The sequence below is a fragment of the Equus asinus genome, chromosome 24 (genome assembly GCF_041296235.1).
Source record: "Equus asinus isolate D_3611 breed Donkey chromosome 24, EquAss-T2T_v2, whole genome shotgun sequence".
Classification (NCBI taxonomy): domain Eukaryota; kingdom Metazoa; phylum Chordata; class Mammalia; order Perissodactyla; family Equidae; genus Equus; species Equus asinus.
In genome coordinates this window covers 23,237,606-23,260,219 of record NC_091813.1, presented here as the reverse complement: position 1 = coordinate 23,260,219, position 22,614 = coordinate 23,237,606, and the positions used below count along the sequence as shown (strand labels likewise).

The 22,614-nt window shown below is 37.8% G+C and overlaps 1 protein-coding gene across 36 annotated transcripts in view; it reads left to right on the top strand.

The window, feature by feature from the left end:
- SNAP91 (synaptosome associated protein 91) overlaps window positions 1-22,128 on the top strand; it is a 140,834-nt gene extending 118,706 nt beyond the window's left edge. For 16 of the 36 annotated variants that reach the window (XM_070496298.1, XM_070496293.1, XM_070496297.1 and 13 more), the window contains 7 exons: window positions 2,383-2,413; window positions 3,522-3,633; window positions 4,009-4,032; window positions 14,233-14,316; window positions 14,952-15,056; window positions 18,749-18,851; window positions 20,729-22,128. In XM_070496298.1, the coding sequence (XP_070352399.1) occupies window positions 2,383-2,413; window positions 3,522-3,633; window positions 4,009-4,032; window positions 14,233-14,316; window positions 14,952-15,056; window positions 18,749-18,841 (449 nt within the window). In that variant the 3' untranslated portion in view covers window positions 18,842-18,851; window positions 20,729-22,128. The remainder of the gene's footprint in view (window positions 1-2,382; window positions 2,414-3,521; window positions 3,634-4,008; window positions 4,033-14,232; window positions 14,317-14,951; window positions 15,057-18,748; window positions 18,852-20,728) is intronic. The other 20 variants (XM_044757325.2, XM_070496316.1, XM_070496309.1 and 17 more) reach the window with 5 other exon arrangements.
- The last annotated feature ends 486 nt before the right edge of the window (window positions 22,129-22,614 follow it).

Below are 22,614 nucleotides of genomic sequence, written 5' to 3'. Positions count from 1 at the left end.
AGGAGTAAGGGGAAGTTTTGATTACAAAGGGCAGCAAGAGAATATTTTGAGTGATTAAAGGGCTATGTATCGTGATGGTAGTGATGATTACATGAACCCATGTATTTATCAAAATTTATAGACATCTACATTCCCCCCCAAAAGCCCCTTGAATTTCACTCAAAGTAAATATTGTTTTAAATTAAAATATAATATTCTAAAACTGAAAAAAGTGTATCTACATGCACCATATTAATTTTCCAGCATGCTTTTTTACAGAAATTGACAAACTGAACCTAAAATTCATATAGAAATGCAAGGAAGATATGAATAGCCAAAAGCATCTTGAATAAAGAAGAATAACTTTGGAAGACTCAAATTTCATGATTTTAAAACTTACTACAAAGCTACAGTAATTAAGACAAGTGGTACTGCATGGAAATAGCCATATACATGAGTGGAATAGAATAAGAATCTAGAAATAAACCAATACATCTATGGTCAATTGATTTCCAACAAAGGTGCCAAGACAACTCAATGGGAAAAGAATCATCTTTTCAACAAATGGTGCTGGAACAATTGGATATCCACATGCAGAAGAATGAAGTTACACTCCTTACCCCCGAAAAATAAATTCACAATGGATCCTGGAACTAAGTGTAGGAGCCAAAACTATAAAACTCTTAGAAGAAAATGTAGGAGTAAATCTTCATGACCTTGGATCAGGTAATGTTCTTAGATATGACGCCAAAAGCCACAAGCAACAGAAGAGGAAAACAGATAAATAGGACTGCATCAAAATTAAAAACTTTTGTGCTACAAATGATACCATCAAGAAAGTGAAAAAACAATCTGTAGAATGGGAGAAAATATTTGCAAAACGTAAATCTGATGAGGGACTTGTACCCAGAATAAGTGAAGAAATCTTACAACTCAATAATGAAAAGAAAAATAACCCAGTTTAAAAATGGTCAAATGATTTAAATAGTTCTCCGAGGATTAAATATCTGTGGCCAATATGCACGTGAAGAGACGCTCAGCATCAGTCATCAGTGAAATGCGTATCAAAACCACTGTGTGAGATCACTTCACACCCATTAGGATGGCTACGGTAAAGAAGGGAGATGATAACCAGCGTCGAGGAGGATGTGAAGTTGAAACCCTCTAACACTGCTGGCGAGAGTGTAAGACTAGGCAGCTACTGTGGAAGGCAGTTTGGCAGTTTCTCAAAATGTTAAACATAGACTTACCATTAGGCAGAGAGTGCACCGTGTGACTCAGCCTAGACAGCGCTTCCCCTCATCTCTGCTCAGCTTTGCTCAAGTCTCCGCTCCTCCACGAGGCCTTCCCTGATGCTGTATGTCACACTGCCTGCCCCTCGCTCTCATCCTAGCCCACCAGATCCTCATTACCCTGCTCTTTTTGGTTTTCCATATTGCCTTCTAGCAGCTTATATAATTTACTTTTTTATTATTTTATTGTTTATCATCCCTCTCGTCCCGTTAGAACACAAGTTCCTCCAGGAGCGGGATCTTTGACTGTTTTCTTCCCTGACGTAATCCAAGTACTTAGGACAGTGCCTGGCGTATGTAGGGGCTCAGTAAATATTTGCTGAAATAATAAATACATTGAGATTAGAGCAGAAGGATTAAGCCAGTTGTGTCAGGGGTTCCCAAGACCACCCCCTCATTCACAGTCACGAGAAGGACTCATGGGACTCAGCACGTAGTTGTACACGCAGCTAAGATTTGTCACAGCAGCATAGTAAGGATGCACCTGGCTCATCAAGGGAAAAAACACAGGCACGAAAGAATCCACACGCAGACTTCCTTATGCTCTCTCCTTCGCATGAGGGGAAGAGCATACGAAAATGCAGCAACTCATGTGGGATGTTTGTGCCCGAGGAAGCTTTAGAGACTCAGCACCCAGGGTTTTTTCTGGATACTGATCACGTAGGCACTCTGCATGGCGTGAACCAAAATTCCAGACTCACAGTAGGAAAGCAGGTGTCCAGCAGTAACCATGTTGTTTGTGCAAACAGTTTAGGCACAGAAAGTCACCCTTATCGTTAGGAAAAGTTTTGTCTCAGTGTAGAGGACAGTTTACTAGCCAGTTCCAGATGCCAGCCACGCAGAAAGTCCAAGAACAGTCTTAAGCCTGCTACGTTGACTCTTTTCTGAACACCAGTTGACCTTGAATGTGATCCTTAAGTATAACGTGAAGTAAAAGAAAATGTTAGATTTGTGGATATGTTTCCTAACATAGTTTCTCTTTTGTAAAACTAAATGCAGTCATTCCTAGGCAAAATATGGACTTTTTCTAGACCTCTGATTCTTTGATCAGTTAAATGTCATATCATTTAAGCTGAGTATAGAGATTTAAATTTTTTTTATCTATTTATAGATCTTGGAATTTCTGGTACCACATCTAAAAAGTAAGTGCTTTTGAAATTATCTGGTTTTCTTGTGCCAATGTATTTGTATTTATTTGAGACTATCAAACATTGTATTCACTGAAGTAATTACTCATTCTCGGGCTAGGCAATTTCAAAATTGGTTTTTATTTCATTCTAGATTTTTGTTTTTGTTGTTTTCCTACTGGAACCTCTAAGCCGTTGGCTTTACAATGAAAAAGAATAATCTGTTTCAGTGTCCAAGGTTGTCACTAAGCTGTATCTAGAAATATTTGGGAATTGTGGTTTGAATACTTTAATAACTTTAAAATTCTGGATTTGTTACAATATTTCTAGGTAACATTGATTTTAAAAAGTCTCTCATGGAGGGACTGGCCTGGTGGTGTGGCAGTTAAGTTCAGACGCTCTGCTTTGGCAGCCTGGGGTTCACCGGTTTAGATCCCAGGCACAGAACTGCGACCACTCATCAAGCCATGCTGTGGCAGGCGTCCCACATGTAAAATAGAGGAACGTGGGCAGGGGTGTTGTTAGCTCAGGGCTAATCTTCCTCAAAAAAAAAAAAAGAAATCTCTCATGGAGGATCCATTTTAAGGAAGGCAAGTAAGAATACTGACCAATGTGCCATTTTTTTAGATGCATATTTCAACGTCTCTGAAATGGGCATGCATTTTACAATAAATGGTATCTTACAATCGCTGTAAGGCAGGTTGTAGTTGTGATATAGTTGTGTGAAACCTTCTGTTGAACCCCCTAAGATCCAGAAAGTACCATCATGGATACATCTTAAATTCAAAGTGTTGGTATACAGTTTTTGTGATATACTTATTTGGAATTTTTTGTAACCGGTGAGGAATTCAGTTGAATTTTATGGCACATTTTTCTATTAGAAGTGATAGGAAATTCCTGTTATCGTTGAGATCCAAACTTTAACTGATTTCTTGTCAAATGCTTTTAAGCTCTCTTAGATAGAATCTGGTAAGACTCCTGTGTAAGTTCTAACCTCTTCTCTTTATTACCCCTTGAGTCAGACTGCTTCTAACCCCAATAAAAGTATCTAGGAGCCACGCACCATTCTTTTCTGATTAGTGTGTTTCTTGTCCTTTTGTTTGTTTTGCACGCTTGATTTTAGGGGAGATCTTCAGTGGAATGCTGGAGAGAAAAAGTTGACTGGTGGAGCCAACTGGCAGCCGAAAGTGGCCCCTGCAACCTGGTCGGCAGGTGTCCCGCCAAGCGCACCTTTGGTAGGTAGCCACCAGAGGCTAGCGCAGGGCAGGCAGTTTGCTGGTTTCGAAGTATATAGAACAGGGCACATTTTGCTTGCTCTGCCTCTGACATTGTACTTTTTCATCCACATTGAAGAAATAGAACCAAAATGCAGTATTTACCAAAATTCAAATTCTCTTGACTTCACATTTAGTAAAGATTATGACCTATTTTTTACTTTAATTATTTCAAAATAGTATTCATGCTTCCTAAGATATTAGTTCTATATTTGTACAATTATGGAAATGATTTTTCAAAAGCACTTAATATTGATTATTATCTATATTTTATCGCATTTTTTGCCCAAATTTCCTGACTGTCTTGATAAGTAATGAAAACTTTTTTCTTACCAGAAAGATTGGGCAGTGTTCTATTGTGTAAGTGAACTTTTGTTTTAAAATCCTATCAATTTTGCTCACCATTTTTTAAACTACTAACACCATCTCTTCTGTAAGATTTAAATAGGTTTCATTTCTGTATATTAAATCTCTATTAATATATTAATACCACCATTCACTCTGTGAAAGAACCTGTCGCCAGAAATTAAGACTAATTATTATTTTGTGAAATTTGCCACCACAAAAAGGATGTTTCCCCTGGTTGCAAAATATACTGTTTTCCCATATATGCCCCATGTTTAGCAAAACTAAGCTAGTCACTGCTTCCCGAGCTTGCTCATAATTTTTCCCCTTTGCTTACCACCTTCGCCTGTCTAAATTTAGGACACCAATCTTGGAGCTTTCTTGATGCCGCTCTGTCATGTTGCCTAAACTAATTCCTAACCATCACCCACTGACCCCAACCAGACAAACATGCATGGAAGTGAATTAATATAAATTAGAATATTAATGTTTTAGGTAGACTCCAAGAAAAACATTGTATACCTGAAATTAATTTAAATATCTGAGTTTTGAAATTTAGAACATATTGTCTTTTAAATAATTTTATAAATAGTAATGTTTTTTATATTAAACATTTTTTAGCAGTTTTATAAATAAAAATAAGTTGACACTAGTCCAAAAAAGGACTTTTGAACCGAAATTTACCACCAAACAGTACAATGGTATTAATTGAATTAGAGTTTGTGCTGTAGTTTCCATAGGAAAATGCATTCTGTGCTCAGACTTGGGTTCTTGAAACTGGTTTCCTCTGGTCTCCCCACCCTGCCCCACGCTGTTAGTAAGAGAAGAGAATTTCAGGGACTAATGTTCTCTGCATTTGGTGAGTTCAAAGTCTGAAAGCACTTAATTTTAAAAAGTGATTTCTAACCAATAACAAGGAGAAAATTGCCTGTTGTGTCTAGGTACTTATCTCTTTAAGGCTTTCTCTGCATTATTTAAAAACAATGCTTAAGAGGACCAGTTTTGTATTTAGCTCTAAAATAAAAAGTTCCATTTTAATTTTTACAAAGGATATGTCAACGCAAATAATCCATAATCAATCTATAAATCAAAATTGGAGTGAGTTTATTATGAGCCAGGTCTGAGGAGTTTAGCCCAGGGCCTTCCTTCCCCAAGGAAGGAAGGACCCCAAAGAAGTGGGGTGTACAGAGTGGTTATATGCCATCTTGGAACAAGGAGCATACATCACGTATGACAGGAAAAGCTCTTTTACTGCTGTCACGAGATGCTTAGCTGCCAAACAGGTCAGTGGTCAGCAGGTCAGTGGTCACAAGGTGAGCACAGCAGGTCGGTAATTAATCCTTAGTTTCCGGGAAGAGATGCTTATCCTTAGAGAAATGCCGATGTGGGGGAAGCTACATCCCTGTCTTTAAGGGCATCGTTCTTGTCTTTGGGACATAGTAAATGTCTAAAGCAGATGTACAATGCATGCTCAACAGGCCACATCAGGCCCTTTTGGAAAAACAAGGTCAGGATGAATTCCTTTCACACTAAGTGGCTTCCTCAGGTACTCCAGTGTATCCTATTGCTTTTCATTTATTTATCAGATACTTAGTAGAAAACTACGTATCTCTTTTAAACTGACCTATGCCTAGAATGATCATATAATTTATTGACCAAACCAGGACTTGTTTGAGGGTGAAGGGAGCATAATTATTGCCCTAGGACCCCAGGCATTTACCTGTGACTGGTGGCCCCAAGGCTGAGACCATAGCAGGCCTAGGGGGCTGCATTCCATTGTTAGATACAAAAACATTTGAGAGCCACTCTCTTGTTGGGGGTAGAGGGAGAGAAATTCAATAAATGTAAATAAAATCTGTAAAGAAAGAAGAAGCTTCTTTAGAACTGATCTTTTAAATCTGTTAATGTTACGTTATTGACGTGAAATCTCACAATTCATATTATCGTTACCAAAGTAAAGGAATTGGTTTTCCTCTTCTCATCTGTGCAAAATGAGAGAGGCCTTATGTGCTGCTTGGAGGAGTTTATTCTTTAGTGGTGTTGCCCGTAGCAGGTTGAAGCTTTTCGTTGTTTTTCTAACAGGTTGGTTTCAGGACAGTCACCATGGCAGCAGAGTCTGGGGTGGAGTGAAGAGGAGTGGAGGAAAGGCGGGGAGAGTACTGGTGCTGAGTGATCAGCTGTAGGTCAAAAACAAAAACAAAAACAAAAAACGAGCCAGCCCCGTGGCGGTGTGGTTAAGTTCATGCGCTCTGCTTCGGCAGCCCAGGGTTTCGCCAGTTCGGATCCTGGGCACGGACATGGCGCCGCTGGTCAGGCCATGTTGAGGCGGCGTCCCACATCCCACAACTAGAGGGACCCACAATTAAATGTGCAACTATGTACTGGGGGGATTTGGGGAGAAAAAACAGGAAAAAAAGAAAAAGAAGATTGGCAAGTTGTTACCTCAGGTGGCAATCTTTAAAAACAACAACAACAAAAACAGTTGGGAGCCTGAGGTGAAGGTGGAAAGGAAGAGGAGAAAGAAAATTCTCAGGCAGAATCCATACAACTAGGCATCGTTGTGAATGAGGCCGCCAAGACAATGGTTACCCAGGTTTCTCCGTGGGGCAGTTTGCTAAATAATGAGGCTGATAACCAAGAAGGGGAACAAGGGAGAAGCACTTTAGATGTAGTATGAAGTTGGAGACCTTCTTTGCCCATCACCCGCACCCCACCCACAAGATCAAGATTTAACTGTAGAAGGTTAAGAATTCATCAAATGCTGAATTAACAACTGTTTGGCTTCTTCAGAACAAGCTGCCAGCTGTGTGATTGGCAGGCACCATCTCTGAGACTGAGATTAATATTCTCACTTTTTAAACCCCTAAACTCATCTCTGTATGAAGCAAAAAACTTTAAGTTGTTAGTAATTAAACTCCAGAAAGTTAAAGACGTAGTCTTTAGCATAAAGTATACACAGCCACTGTGGAAAGAGAAATTAGAACAACAGAAAGAATTCATTAGGAGGGCACAGTTGCGTATAGTTCTGTTTCTTTTGTTCATTCTCCTTAACCTTTTAGGCAACAATGTAAAGGCACCCACATGGAGAGTTCTTTCATCTTGCTTAGCTCTCACTTGGTCTTATATGTGGTCTATGTAAGTTCACTGCCATTTACACCATTTACAGCAAAGCTCCCTTAACAAAGCCTTGGCTTTGCTTTTACTTTTACTTAAGAAATCTTTCTTGAGGGCCTCTGGCTTTCTGAGACCTCCCCCCACCCCACCCCTTCCTATTTTCCTATCCCTTAAGATATGTTTGAGTTTCTTTTTCTAAGAATATTCAAGAAAAAGAAAAAAGACAGCAGACACTTGTGCTTCCGAAGCAGCAAATCGGTGTTTGCAAATCTCCCTGGTGGTCCGCAGACCTTTCCTTCTGAGAAGGAGATAACGGGGCAGATGTGGGCGAGAGGGTCCATTCGCTGCCTTTTAAAGTTGTTATTGATAGACAAGAGCTAAGATTACTTTCCCCGCCTTGTTTCAGATTTCCCTCAATTGGTTGGAAGCACAGCTATAAAAATTTTGAGATCGCAGAACCCACGTTAGATCTAAAAACGTTAACAGGACTTGAATATTTGAAGTATGTCTGCTGGCAGGGCTCTATCATCCTGGCCATCAGGAGCCCTGTGTTTCCAGGGTTACTTAGTTCTATTTTCCAATGTACCACAGACCTGTTAAGTTTCCACCATACGAAGTGGGAAGATAATTGCAATTCAGAAATAAGTGCATTTTATAGGAAGCCACAGAATCCACAGTTCTCTCCCTGAAAGCAACTCGTCTTTATATGCCTGTAGATAAAATATTCAGTTAAGTGTTGAAAAAGGAAAAAATCAAAAGAAAACCCTTAAGATAAATAGAATTTGAGGAATATATTATTAAAAATTAATCTACCATGTGAGCGAAATGACAGACTCTTTAAATTATTTGACCCATTTATTTGGTCAGGAATTTCTGCAGGTTCTTTTATTTTGCTAACTAGTAAAAACTTTTGTTTTTATACCTTTAAGTCCTAATGATAAATTTGGGTCTGGTAAATAGCCTGCCACCTAGCCTGCTGAAATGATGAGTAAAGAGTGAGTCTGAAATATAACCCTTGTACTGTAGGGAGGAAAAATAACTTTCTGTCTAGCCTCCTGAGTTTTTGGCTGAGACTCCTGTAATAAAGGACGGATTGACAAGAGAAAAACAGAAGTTTATTAATGTGTATATCTCATGTATAAATGGGAAATAACCAGGAAAAAATTAGTCAACTCTCAGAGGTGAGCTAAGCCACTGGCTTAAATACCACCTTCAGCCGAAGATGAAAGAAAGAAAGGAGTGGGAGGCCAGTTATGAGGAGGTTCCAGGAGAGGCAGGGTAACAAAGGTAAGGTTTGTTATGTCGGTTTAAGTCAGTGCCTTCTCCATGGATCAGATTCTCTTGTGATTTAGTCATCCTTCTCTTCTGGGGCAGAGAGGGAGACACCCTTAGAAATGAGATTTCCTTTGTAAAAGTAAATGACCCTTACAAAAGTGTAACTTCGACTCTGTTTGCAGAGCTTCTCCTGCATCTGCTGTTTCTGAAATTAATGAGCTCAAAAAAATCCTTATGCCAAAGAGGCATGTCTAGGGGTGGCATCATCTGCTACCCTTCGGTTTTTTTATTTTTTTATTTTAATTTTTTTTGAGATAATATTCGCATAACGTTAAATTCACCATTTTTATAATGTTAAGGTGTATAATTTGATGATTTTTAGTATATTTATGATGAGAAACCATCACCATTATCTAATTCCAGAATATCCCCATCACCCTGAAAAGGAACACAGTCACTTCCCATTTCCCCCCTCCCTGTCCCCTGGCATCCAGTAATTTACTCTCTCTTTCCATGGATTTGCCTACTCTAGGTATTTCGTATAAACAGAATCATGTAATACGTAGCCTTTTGTGCCTGGCTTCTTTCACTTAGCATAGTGCCTTCAAGGTTCATCCATGTTGTAGCATGTATCAATAATTCATTCATTTTTTTATGGCTGAATATTCCATTGTTTGGATATGCCACATTTTGTTTATTCATTCATCAAATGATTGACATTTGTGTTGCATCCACTTTTTGGCCATTGTGAAAAATACTTCTGTTATTCAGATACAAATTTTTGTGTGAATATATGTCCTCAATTCTCTTGCATATATACCTAGGAATGGAATTGCTAGGCCATGTGTAACTCTGTGTTAAGGGTTTTCAAGGAACTACCAGATTTTTCCACAGCAGCTGCATCACTTTATGTTTCCACCAGTAATGCACAGGGTTTCAATTGTGGTCTTGATATGCGTTTCCCTAATGACTAATGATGTTAAACATCTTTTCGTGTGCTATTGGCTATTTGCCTATCTTTTTTGGAGAAATGTCTGTTCACATCCTTTGCCCATTTTATAATTGGGTTATCTTTTTATTGTTGAGTTCTAAGAGATCTTTGTATATTCTAGATACTAGATGCTTATCAGATATATCATCATTTGCAAATATTTTCTCCCATTCTTGAATTGTCTTTTCATTTTTTATAGTGTTCTTTGATGCACGAAAGTTTTTATTTTAATAAACTCCATTTTATCTGATTTTTCTTTTGTTGCTTGTTCCTTTGATATCATATTTAAGAATTCATTGCCTAATCCAAGGTCTTGAAGATTTACACCAGTGTTTCTGTTACTGGAGCACTGAGTTCTCGTTTTCCCTCAGGACAGAAATCAACAGAGACAACAAATGGGAAAAGTAAAAGTTTATTAGCATATGCACAGGAGAGGCACAAGGGAGGCAGTATGGAAAGGAAAGGGGCAGGTGACCGGCTCATTAGGGAGCAGGATTGTAGGGCTTTTATTAGGCCAAAGCTGGGGAGGAGGGCCTTGTCATGGCATGTAGAGGTAGGGTTTTTATTGTGCTTGCACTGTTGTTCAACATACCACCACATGCATCACACGTATCATTAGCATGCTAGCTCTCCACCCCTGGGTGTGATTTTTACTATGGTAATGGGGCTAGGGTCACCTTCTCTCAACTCCTGGGTACTAGGGCACATGTATAAGCCTAGGAAAGTCCTGAAACTGCAGAATGTGGATCTTGGTGGTCTCTACGTGATTCGCTTAGCTTGCTGATTGGTCAGGAGATTTATCTTGTTAGGCCAGGGGCCTTGCGGATGACCCTATCTCCTTAGGCTGATTCCTGTCTCATTTCTTTCCAAGAGTTGTATAGTTTTATGTCTTACATTAGGTCTTTGACCTATTTTTGGCTCATTTTCATATATGGTGTGAGATAAGGATCCAAATGTGTTGTTTTGCACATGGAAATCCGGTTGTCCCAGAACCATTTGTTGAAAAGACTATTCTTTCTACCTTTATTAGTCTTGGCATCCTTGTCAGAAATCAATTAACCATAGACGTATGGGTTTATTTCCAGACTCTTTATTCTGTTATATTGATCTATATGTCTGTCCTTATGCCAGTACCACACTGAAGATTAATGTAGTTTAGTTGTAAGTTTTAAAACCAGGAAGTGTGAGTCCTCCCAATTAGTTCTTTTTCAAGATTGTTTGGCTATTCTGGGTCCCTTGCATTTCCATATAAATTTTAGGTTCAGATTGTCCGTTTTTCCAAAAAAAGCAGTTGAAATTTTAGTAGAGTTTGCACTGAATCTATAAGGCAATTTGGGAAGTATTCCATCTTAATAATATTAAGTGTTCCAATTCGTGTCCATAGATGTCTTTCTGTTTACCTAAGTCTTAATTTTTACAACAAGGTTTATTAGTTGTCCGTGTACAAGTCTTGTACTTGTCAAATTTATTTCCAAGTATTTTATTATTTTTAATGCTATTGTAAATTAAATTTGTTTTTGTAATTGCATTTTTTGATTGTTCGTTGCTAGTGTACAATGAACACTACACTGAGTTTTGTATATTGATTTGTATCCTGCAGCTTTGCTGAACTTGTTTACTAACTCTGATAGTTTTTTTTGTGTATGTATTCTTTAGGGTTTTCTATATATAAGATCATGTCATCTACAAATAAAGATAGTTTTATTTCTTCCTTTCTTATCTGGATGCTATTTATTTCTTTTTCTTCCCTAATTGTTCTGACTATAACTTCCAGTACATCTTTGTCTTGTTCTTAAGCAGAAAGCTTTCAGTATTACATTACATACATTAAGTATGCTGTTAGCCATAGGTGGTTCTTTATATATGCTCTTTATCAGGTTGAGAAATTTCCCTTCTATTTTGTTGAGTAGTTTCTTGTTTGTTTTTTTGTTTTCTTTAAGGAAGATTAGCCCTGAACTAACATCTGCCACCAATCCTCATCTTTTTGCTGAGGAAGATTGGCCCTGAACTGACATCTGTGTCCATCTTCCTCTGTTTTATATGTGGGACGCCTACCACAGCATGGCTTGATAAGTGGTATGTAGGTCCATGCTGGGCATGTGAACCGCCAAACCCCAAGGCCCCAAAGTGGAGCATGTAAATCTAACCGCTACACCACCAGGCCAGCCCCTGTTGAGTGGATTTTTCATGGTCATGAAAGGGTGCTGGATTTTGTCAGATGCTCTTTCTGCATCTATTGAGATGATCATGTGGGTTTTTTTTTTTTTGTATTCTATTAATATAACATATCACACTGATTGAACCATTCCTGGGATAAATCTCTCTTGGTCATGGTATGTAATTCTTTTAATATGCTCTTTGTATTTAATATGCTAGTATTTTGTTGAGAATTTTTGCGTCAATGATCATAAAGGATGTTGGTTATAGTTTTCTTCCAATGTCCCTATCTGGCTTTGATATCAGGGTAATACTGGCATCAAAGAATGATTAGGAAGTATTCCTCTTCTGTTTTCTTTTGGAGAGCTTGAGAAGGATTGATATTAATTCTTCTTTATACATTTAATAGAATTCACCAGTGAAGGCATCTGGTTCTGGACTTTCTGTGATGGAAGTTTTTTTTATTAGTGACTCTACTTGTTATACATCTGTTTAGATTTTTTATTTCCTCTTGAGTCAGTTTTGGAAGTTTGTGTCTTTCTAGGAATTTGACCATTTCATCTATCTTAGCTAGTGTTTTAGCATATAATTTCTCATAATATTTCTTTATAATCTTTTTTGTTTCTGTAATGTTGGTAGTAATGTCTCTAATTCTTTTCCTGTTTTGATCATTTAAGTTTCTCTCCTTTTTTCTTGGTTTGGCTACCTGAAAGTTTGTTAATTTTGCTGATCTTTTCAAAGAACCAACTTTCTGTTTCTTCTATTTCCTCTTTTGTTTTTCCATTCTGTTTAATTTGTTTCCACTCTAATATATATTATCTCCTTCCTCTGCTTACTTTGACTTTAGTTTGTTCTGCTTTTTTCTAGTTTCTTAAGGTGGAAGTTTAGGTTATTGATTTGAGATCTTTCTCTTGCATATGGGCTATACGTTCTTGTTTCTTTGTATGCCTCATAATTTTTTGTTGAAACCTAGATATTTTGAATACTATAATGTGACAACTCTGGAAGTTAGATTCTACCCCCCTCCCCAAGTTTTATTATTTCTACTATTTGTAGTTGTCATTTATGTGTGTGCGACCATTCTGAGCTAATTCTGTAGTCTGTATTCTTTGTTCTGTGTGACGGTTGAAGTCTCGTTCCTTTAGCTAAGTGGTCAGCTAATGATTAGGCAGATACTACGTAAACTCCTGGAACCAAAAATGTCTCCCAGTCTTTGCAGAGGGGCTCTGAGTATGTGTTGGGGCATGTTTTCAACTCAACCAGGCAGTTTGCAACTCTGCCTTGGCAGTCACTGCCTTACTGCTTTTTCAGAGCCTCAGGGTCAGCCAAAGGCTTTTCAAGTCTTTCCTGAGCATGCACAAAGCCCTGGGAATGTGCATGGCCTTCTAAATGCCCAGGAGTATGTCTGAGCTTTTCAAATTTTTAATCCCCAAAGCGTCTCATCCTCCAGCCTTTCCTCCCAAGCTTTTTGTTTAGTCTACTGTTTTCCCTGACTATTATCCATTGCCCAAGACAGTAACAACTAAAACATTTGCCTGTAAATATTTTCCACAAATGGCTTCAGGTAACAACTTTAGCACTAGGCACATTCCCGGTTTTGTGAGACAGACACAATCCTTTTGAGCCAGTCTTTCCAGGGAACCACCCAGACAAGACAAAACAAATAATTAAATATTATTAAATTAAACACAAAAATTAAATATATTCTGCTCCCTCTGATACTGTTACTGGGAATCTGTGCTGTTATTTTCAAGATTACAGTGGATGGAAATAGGATAAGTTAAAATGCCACAAAGCTCACTATTCTCACCAAGATTCAGCTGATTTTCTTGAATAAGTTCTTTCTAGGTTGCTGCAAGCTTTTAGTTAGTATCTCAAGTTCCACAATAGTTGATTCTGACAGTTTTTGCCTGTTTTTTATTGATTTTGTGGCTTAGGGAGACTTTTGGAGTCCTTACTTCATCATGTTTGCTGACATCACTATAGTTTTTTAGTTAGGATTTTGCTCAAATGGTTACTTGAATTTAAGGGATTACAGTAGGGTTAATTTTAAACTTAAGAGAAATATTAGGGGGTTTTGGTGTATGACTGAAAACTATCAGACCTATACATGAAATGGGATATGTGTGCTATATTATGATTATGTGCAGACTTCTAAATGCTTCCTAAACTTTAGAATTAATTTTGGTCCATGTACAAATGTTCAAAAGTCAGAAGCAAGTATAAACCAGAAGAGCATAATATAAAAATAGGGGGGAAGTGGAAACCAGGCACTGAAAATGTAAATGATAGCACATTCCTCAGATGTCTAATCATTACCTGTCGGAGGATATAGTGATAGAAAAAGACAAGCTTAGAGAAGTTTGACTTGTTTACAGTGAGGTGGGTATAAGAAGGTAGAGAGGAAGCCCAATGCTGTGCATAAGCTGCAAGCCACTGAGTGCAAATAGCACCACAACAGTGAACATCAAGTTAGTAACCTTGCTCATATCATTGGCATGGTTCTAGAGCCATTTTTTTTAATTTAAAACTGAAATTTGAGATTTCTTTACATATCCACACATCCTAAGGAGCATGCATTTTAAAATTATATTCTGTCACTTTAAAACCAAGTTATGTCGGTTCTTTTTGTTTGTTTGTTGTTTTGTGTGTGTGTGTGTTTTATGTTTTTTTGGTAGCAAGGAACTGTACCTCCAACTAGTTCTGTTCCTCCTGTTGCTGGGGCCCCACCTGTTGGACAACCTGGAGCAGGATTTGGAATGGTGAGTGATGACCTGTGCTAAAAAAGGTAATTGACATTACTAAGGCCTTTGCCAAGTCTCAGATTAACCAGTACTGCTGTAGGATATAATTCTTCTCAACATGCAATAAAAGAGAACTTAAAAAGTTAAGTCATCTGCTTTAGGCCTTAAGCTGTCTATACCTGAAGTGATAAAGTCAGTTGTAAGATACTTAATATAATCTGCCATCAAATTGATTTCTATAGTACATTCTTATGTCATTTTATAGTAATATTTGCCAAGTCTATTCTGAGCTCAATCATCAAAATCAACTCTTTAGTCACTATTCAAGGATTTTCGCTTATCACTAGCAAATTTTAGGGCCATCTTCTATAAAGAAATAAGTTTTTATCTCTTCAAGAGTTATGCTTACAGAAGATGAATAAACAACCACAAAGCCCATTTGGGATGAGGATGCTGTGTGGCCAGCCGAGCTTCTACTGCATCTCAGTGATTCTCTATCTACCAGCCTCGCAGCGCCCATTATTCAAAACTACAGTGATACATTCTCATGGGCATGGATTCCTCACAAATTGTCAGAAGCACATTAAAGACACAAATGTCAGGGCGTTACCGTGGTGGACTCCACTCACGCTGTCAACCATTCTTCCTTTCAGCCTCCTGCTGGGACGGGCATGCCCATGATGCCTCAGCAGCCAGTCATGTTTGCACAGCCCATGATGAGGCCACCCTTTGGGGCCACAGCTGTACCTGGCACACAGGTCAGTTTTTAAACTGTCCACAAAATAATGACATTAATTTATAAGGATAAAACTGTCATGTGGCACAGTTTTAAAATGTTTTTACCTAACATAATCCTCATATTTTTTGCTTCCGAAATAAAGGGAACATGGAAGACAGATTAGTAGTAGTGTGAGGTTTGGAGGAAAATGATAGAAATAACTAACTATCCTAAGGTTCCTCCATTCCTATCCTACTTAACTCAGTATGGTTCCTGAGAACAACCAGATGGTTTAAGGTATCTAGGCATTTCTTTCAGAGAAATTAGCTCTTCTCATCCATTGTTTTATTAGGTGTTAGAGTTAGCCAAATTCAGGATTAGGGACACAGTGCTCCAGGTTTGCCCAAGATTTGTGACACTAACTGCAATGAGTTTGCCAAACTGCAACGTCTGGGGAGGCAGTCCTCACAAAACTGCCCTCACTTCAGACACCAGGCATAAGTTTAGGAGTCCCAAAGGCCACCCTTAGTTCATACCCGCTGGCTACAAATTTAAGTGTTCCCAGGACCACTCTCAGATTAGATAGTTCCCTAGAACAGCTCACAGAACTCAGGAAATCGCTAGATTGACAATTACAGTTTTATTATGGTGAACAGAGACAAACTAGATCCAGCCGAAAGAAGAGATGCATAGGGTGAAGTCTGGGAGGGTTCCAAGCATGAAGCGTCTTTGTCCTCAGGGATGCATTACCCATCTGGCGGTAGCAGTGCATGACAATTCACATGCAGTATTGTCAACACAGGAAGCTCATCTGAGCTTCAGTGTGCAGAGTTTTTATTGAGGCGTTCTTATATAGGATTGACTGAATTATTGCCCACGTAGTCGAACTCCATCTCCATCCCCTTGCCTGAAGGTCACCCTGACGTCATGTGGCCCAAAGACCTGACTCTCTGATCACATGGTTGGTCTTGCTAGTAGGGCCCGCCACCACCTTGAATCATTTTTTCACATAAACTTTCAGTTGTGGTTCCAGGAACCCACTCTGGATAGGAAAGACATTCCTGTCACTTGGGAGGTTGCAAGGGTTTTGAGGTTACCTTCCAGAGTCCAGGACAAAGGGCAAATCTCTCTTTAAGTGAGGCCAAATTCCTTACTACACGGTCTGCTGCCTTCATTTAGAAATGCTAAAATACACACACTTTACCTGTTTTTCTTCCAATAGTGATAGTCATGTTGCTGAGTCACCCTTCTTGATTCCTCTTATAAATTGCGTGGCCGAGGTGCAGAGGCCTGGGCAGAACTGAAGAGGTTTTCACCATGAGAAATTGACTTGGATGGAGTCAAGTTGCAACTTTGCTAGCACCATGCTGAGCAAACCAAAACAAATAGCTCAGATATATTTTAATATCAGTAAATTGTTGCAGTTCTATAATATTTTTAATTTACCAAATGGGTATTTATATCATCTTACCCATGGGATTCCTACTGTGAACTTTTTGAGTGTACTTTAATCCCCTTTGCTTCCTTTCTCGTGTCTAAATCCATCCTCTACCTGTTCCCAAAATTTGCTTTCAGCTTCTTTACTTTAAGCCCCTGAAAGCCGCAGTGACCAGGAGGAAGAATGTTGGGTGTTTAAAGACATAGATTTAGAATGTGGAACACTCAGCCTTCGAGGCCATAACTAAAGCACTGGCTTCACGAGAAATTTTCTAGTCTGCTCTGAGACCGAAGAACCCTGCCTGGAGTTGTTTTGAGGGGAGTGAGGAAGGCTTTAGGGGTAATGGTTGAGGTAAAGTTTGATCTGGACATATTTAAATTCTAAGAAGGATCTCATTCGTCATGAGTGATTCCTTGATGGTTGTATATATCCATGACTCTTTACCACCTTTTTGAAAAAAGGAATGATGTTTGTATTTTTATGAACTTGGAAGGATGTTATTGAAATTTTTAAAAAATCTTATTGTATTTGGTGTGCTGAAAGCTTTAAAAATAAATTAATGCAATTTTATTGTTTAAGGAAGTTTTTTTACTTACATAATACCAGAATTACATAGCATCAGTTTATTTACTTTATTCAAAGAATGAAAATGAAAAATAGATGATAGGATGAAAACACAGTGTTTTAGGGGCCGGCCCGGTGGCGCAGCGGTTAAGTTCGCACGTTCCGCTCCTCGGCGGCCCGGGGATTGCCGGTTCGGATCCTAGGTGCAGACATGGCACTGCTTGGCACGCCATGCTGTGGTAGGCGTCCCACGTATAAAGTAGAGGAAGATGGGCACGATGTTAGCTCAGGGCCAGGCTTCCTTAGCAAAAAAGAGGAGGACTGGCAGTAGTTAGCTCAGGGCTAATCCTCCTCCTCAAAAAAAAAAAAAAGAAAACTGTTTTAATCAGTAATCGAATTTATAGTAATTGAGGAAATGGTATGCAATATTATAGTTTTTAGATTGTATTTCTCATGTCAGAGAAGAAGCGTAGCTGATTAACTAGATAATAAAATAAACATGAATTTTTAGCTTCAGAAAACAAAACGGTTTTTCATCACTGGTGCCTGGACTATTCCAATATTCTTCAGTTGGTTGGTATCATGATATTGTCGTCTGATCTATTTATTAATTATGGACCAATCCTTGAGTTTCTTATCTTTGAAACAACTTCAAGCCTTACGTTAGTTTTTCCCTGATCTTTCTATGAACTATGATGCCAGTTTTAAAAATGGAAATTTGACTGATAAATACTGCAGTCCATCAATAGTTTCTGGATATAGGAACAAATCTAAAAATCCTTACTTCTGGAACTCTGTTTACTGAACCAATAAAAACGTACCTCCCTGCCCCACAGTCCCAGACTTCTCGGATTTCCTTCATGTTAGAAGCTTAGGAGATTAATTAGATTCGAAGGATAGATGTCAGTTATTACTCTGAATAGATGATATGACCTTTTTCAAGGCCTTCTACCCTAACGTGCCTGCATAAGCCTGCTCCCAGAACTTGTTTCTGTCACACAGTGAAATAATGTAGGTATTAGTTAAACAGAAGCAAGGTAAGTTAATTCTTGGTTTCTTTTGCTGCAAGTTCAGTATGACTCTTTCCTGTTGTATTTAGTAATTAGTCTTCTCTGCAAGCTGGACAGGGAATGTTGGAATTTAGTGGCATTAATAACTGGGAAAGCTCATTTGAAACAATGCCTCAAAATTTGACTTGTTTTCACTTCAAATACTTTATATGAAATCCTAGCCTATTTAGCTAATAATTTTAAGTAATTTCTTAAGTGGGTCTCTGCAAACTATTTCAGTTTTTCCTTAAAACTCACTCTCACTATAAGAAAAGTCATTTAAATTCCTTTATTAGTTTAGTAGTACTAATAACTCAAAGTCAAAATGCTTTTGTGTAGAGAAGTTGATTTTTTCGTTCCTGTACATTCAGTCTCCTTATGTGCCTAGTTTTTTGCGTCTTCCCTAACCCACATGCCTGTTGTTCTACCAGAGTCCTCAAATTTTACTTCTGCTAAATTTGATGTCAAAGATCTCAAGAAAGGCAGAAATCATTTGAAGTGTATTTTACGAATCCAAAATTAAAAATAACACTGTGACTAAGTAGAACAAGGTCGATTTTGTCAACTTGTAGCTGTCTAATCTTCTGCATGTTTGTTTTCTGTGGTATGTGCTCTGCCTAACGCTTATCTATCTGTTTGCTTTCTATCTCTGCTCTCTTGGGCTCGCTTTTCCCCCATTAGCTTTCTCCAAGCCCTACACCTGCCACTCAGAGTCCCAAGAAACCTCCAGCAAAGGACCCATTAGCGGATCTTAACATCAAGGATTTCTTGTAAACAATTTAAGGTATCTAATACTGAGCTTTTCCTGTGGGCTTGTAAGAATGACCTGTGCAATGCTTAGCTAGTTCAAGGTACGATATTTGTACTTCTCTGTTTTGCATACATGTATATACTGGTAATTTGAGTGTTTATACTTTTTAAATCAATATTAAAAACTATCTTTATCAATGAATTTTTTTAAGTTTTACTTAATTTATAAACTTAAGAGAGAGGGAAGCCTCTAAGTTGTCTTTATACTGGAAAGCACAAAGATAATACGGATAAAGCAAGAAGTTGCCCAAGCTACTTGGTAAATTAGATAATTACCACTTTATTACATGATGACTGGAATTTATAGAAAGCTAACCTTTTTAATATTGCATTTAGAAATCGTCTAAGAATATATTTGGCTACATACTCATATTTTTATTTTGTTTATCCTTATTTGGCATTATCAAACAAAGCTTAGAGATTATTGCCCTTTGCATTTCTGCATTCAAGCAGAATTTTGAATTTCTAACATTCCAGTTTTAAATTGCTAATATAATTTATGAAATGACTAATAGTGGACTTATAGAAGGAAACAGATTAAGGAAAAAAGTTGACTCTTAACCCCAGCCCCTAACACAGTGGGCAGGTCCTGACAGATACTTCCCGAATGTGGATGAGCGGTGATAATGCTGCTTTCCGTTTACACAGCACTTTCCGTGTGCACTTCCCAGTCATTAACTCCTTTGATCGTCTCTGTAGGAAAGCAAAGCCTGTGAGATAAGCTAGCCAGATACTTTTCATTTCCCTCTTCACAGCTGAGAGAACTGATCCTCGGCATTAAGTGATTTGCCCAAAATCAAGCTGGAAAAGCAGTAAGAGCATCAAAGTTTTTGGACCACTGTCCAGTGTTATTTTTATTAGACATCTGCTACCTATATTTTTTAGTAGATGCCTACTTTAATGGCTACTAAGATTTTTGTGGATTCTTGCTTTATGATATTCTTTCTTATACAAGATTAGTAATTTATCATTTTAAAGCCTCGACATCTCAGCCAAGTAATTCCTCCTGTGCCCAGTGTTTCTATTCCACTTTGAGTTGGACTGGACTGATGTAGGCATAAATAAGATGATGAACACTTATTTCTTGGCAATTGAAGTTTCAGGAGTGACCAAGGACACTGCAGAGAGCAGCTGTTGTCCACCTCTCGTTCAGTAAATATTGCTGTCAGCATATGCCAGGAACTCTGTTAAGTACCTGGAACAGAGGTGCTTGAGACAGTCTCTGCCCTCAGAGACTCACAGTTGACAGGGAGACACACACACACTACCATGAAGGAGAGTCACCCACAGAGCTAAGCTTCAAGGCCCCAGGGAAAGGTTCCTGGCAGAGATGACTGGTGAAGCATGGATTAGCTAGGGGCATAAATGGGGAGTGGCCCCAGTGAGGCCATGGGGTCATCAGGGACATCTCCCTTCTCTTCTATTCTGTCACTTGTTTAACTGTTTAGTGACTCAGTGAGCACCATAAGTGAAAAGAAGCAAAAAATAATGGAAGTCACTGCAGTTCTTTTTTTTTTTTCACTCCCTTGTTAAAGGTGAGCTGTTCTTAATTGATACTGAATGTCTTACTACTAAGATTTCTAATAAGTATACAAATTTTCAAAATTTGGCTGATATGATAGTTCTCTAAAATTAAACTATACATTAAAAGTTTTTTTAAAATGTATCCTGGCTGAAATTGTAAGCTTGGTTTAAAGAATTGGGGAAAGTATATAAATGTGAATTTGTTAATACGGAAACCTTTTGCAAAAAGATTTTTCATAGTAACTGTGAAGTAGAATTGCAAGGGCGGTAAAATGTGTGAGGAGTATGCAACAGTGTTTTCTAATTAGGTGCTTTTTATCTTTCCAGCTGCAGTTTTTGTGACTGAATAGGAAAAAAATAATGAGTTTGGAGACTTCAAATAAGATTGATGCTCAGAGTTTCAAAGTGAGCCACCAGTACCAAACCCAATGCTTACTCATAACTTCTCTTCCAAAATGTGTAGCACAGCTGTGAAAGTGAACATTAGGAATGTGTACCACCTTAGCTGTTATCCCTACTCTCAAAATTGTAGTGTATTTGGGTTATTTGTGTGTCGTACGATGTAAACAATGAATGGATGTTTCCGATGCCTTTAGTGCTGTTCTGGACCTCGCCCATGGACGGATCACGCAGCTGTTGTCTGGTGAGCCATTTGGAAAGATGTGTCTGTGTTTTTGAAGGTTTCAATGTATATATAACTTTTGGACAAAGCTAAACTCTCCCCGTAAATTCTCTTTTCTTCTGTATCTCTGTTACAAACATAGTGTGATAATATCCGATAGTAAGGAAAACACTCTTAAATATACAAAACTTTTTTCCGTGTGGAGTACATTTTTCCAATCACAGGAACTTCAACTGTTGTGAGAAATGTTTATTTTTGTGGCACTGTATATGTTAAGAAATTTTATTTTAAAAAATATAAAGGTTAACGTCCATAATAAATATTTCTCCTTGAAGCTACCTTATCAAGAATGAAAAAATCATATGGGAAGAATTCCATATTTAATCAATGCTATATTAAAATATATATTTTAATTATATTTGACAGGTTTTGCATCTAAATTGACCTATTTATTCATTCTTGATTAAATGCACTGAAAAGTACAGGTCCGTTTCTACCACGTCCGTGAAAATGCAATTAGAGATGTGCTATTTAAGCGATTACAAGTCACCCTAAGGTGTATCTGTAATTTAAAGATTACTGCAGATATTTTTGTTTTATTGTGGGTTTTATGTACATCTGTTAATTTAGTATTTCTTTGTGTGTTCTGTAGACTAGTGTTCTTCCATCCCTCACTTGAGCTCAGAGTAGCTTTTGTTGTACCATTGTGATTAGAATTTAAACTAATTCAAAGAATTGTATCCTTTACTGTACATACTGTATTCTTTAATTTTTAATTTGTTGTCATACTGTCTGTGCTGATGGCTTGGCTTAAGATTTTGATGCATAAATGAGGTCACTGTTGATCAGTGTTGCTAGTGGCTTGGCAGCTCTTCGTAAAAGCATATTGGGTTGGAAAGGTGTTTGCCTATTTTTCCAATTATTTAATAGATGTATGGTACCATTTAAAAGTGGTTGTATCTGAATTACTGTGGGGATAACATACACTGTAATGGGGAAAAATTACCTAAAACCAATTTCAAAATGGCTTTTCTTTGTATTTCAGTTTAAAAACCCAGTGCATGTACGCCCTCTGAGATGCAATAAACACCTTGAACAAAGAAAATGCAAATGTTATCTTTGTCTCTTTGATTATGTTTTAGGGGAAATAGTCTGTCTCAGATGACACACGTAGCATATACAAAATATTGAAAATTGAAAACCATTCTGAGTAAGAAATGCTTTTATAATTTTATAATAAATGAAAAACAAGAAAAAGGACAATTTTAATCAGCTGTCATTAAACTTGGGCCTCCATGGCTGCTGCCAAATAAACTGAAATTCTATATTCCAGAAAAGAAAAAGATGAACTTTCTTTTAAAATATGCAATTAAATTCTTATGATAGTTTTATGAGACTTCTCCATGGAAGTTTAAGAATGATAGGACTTTAAGTTGGAGTGTGATCACACACTTGCGTGCACGTGCACTCAGACACAAAATCTGTACTAGCCTATTTTAATAAAATTGGATGGCTTTATGCCTACAACTAAGTTGTTACATCTCAAAAAGTAGTCTAATCTCAAATAGAAATATTTCTCAAATAGAAGCAT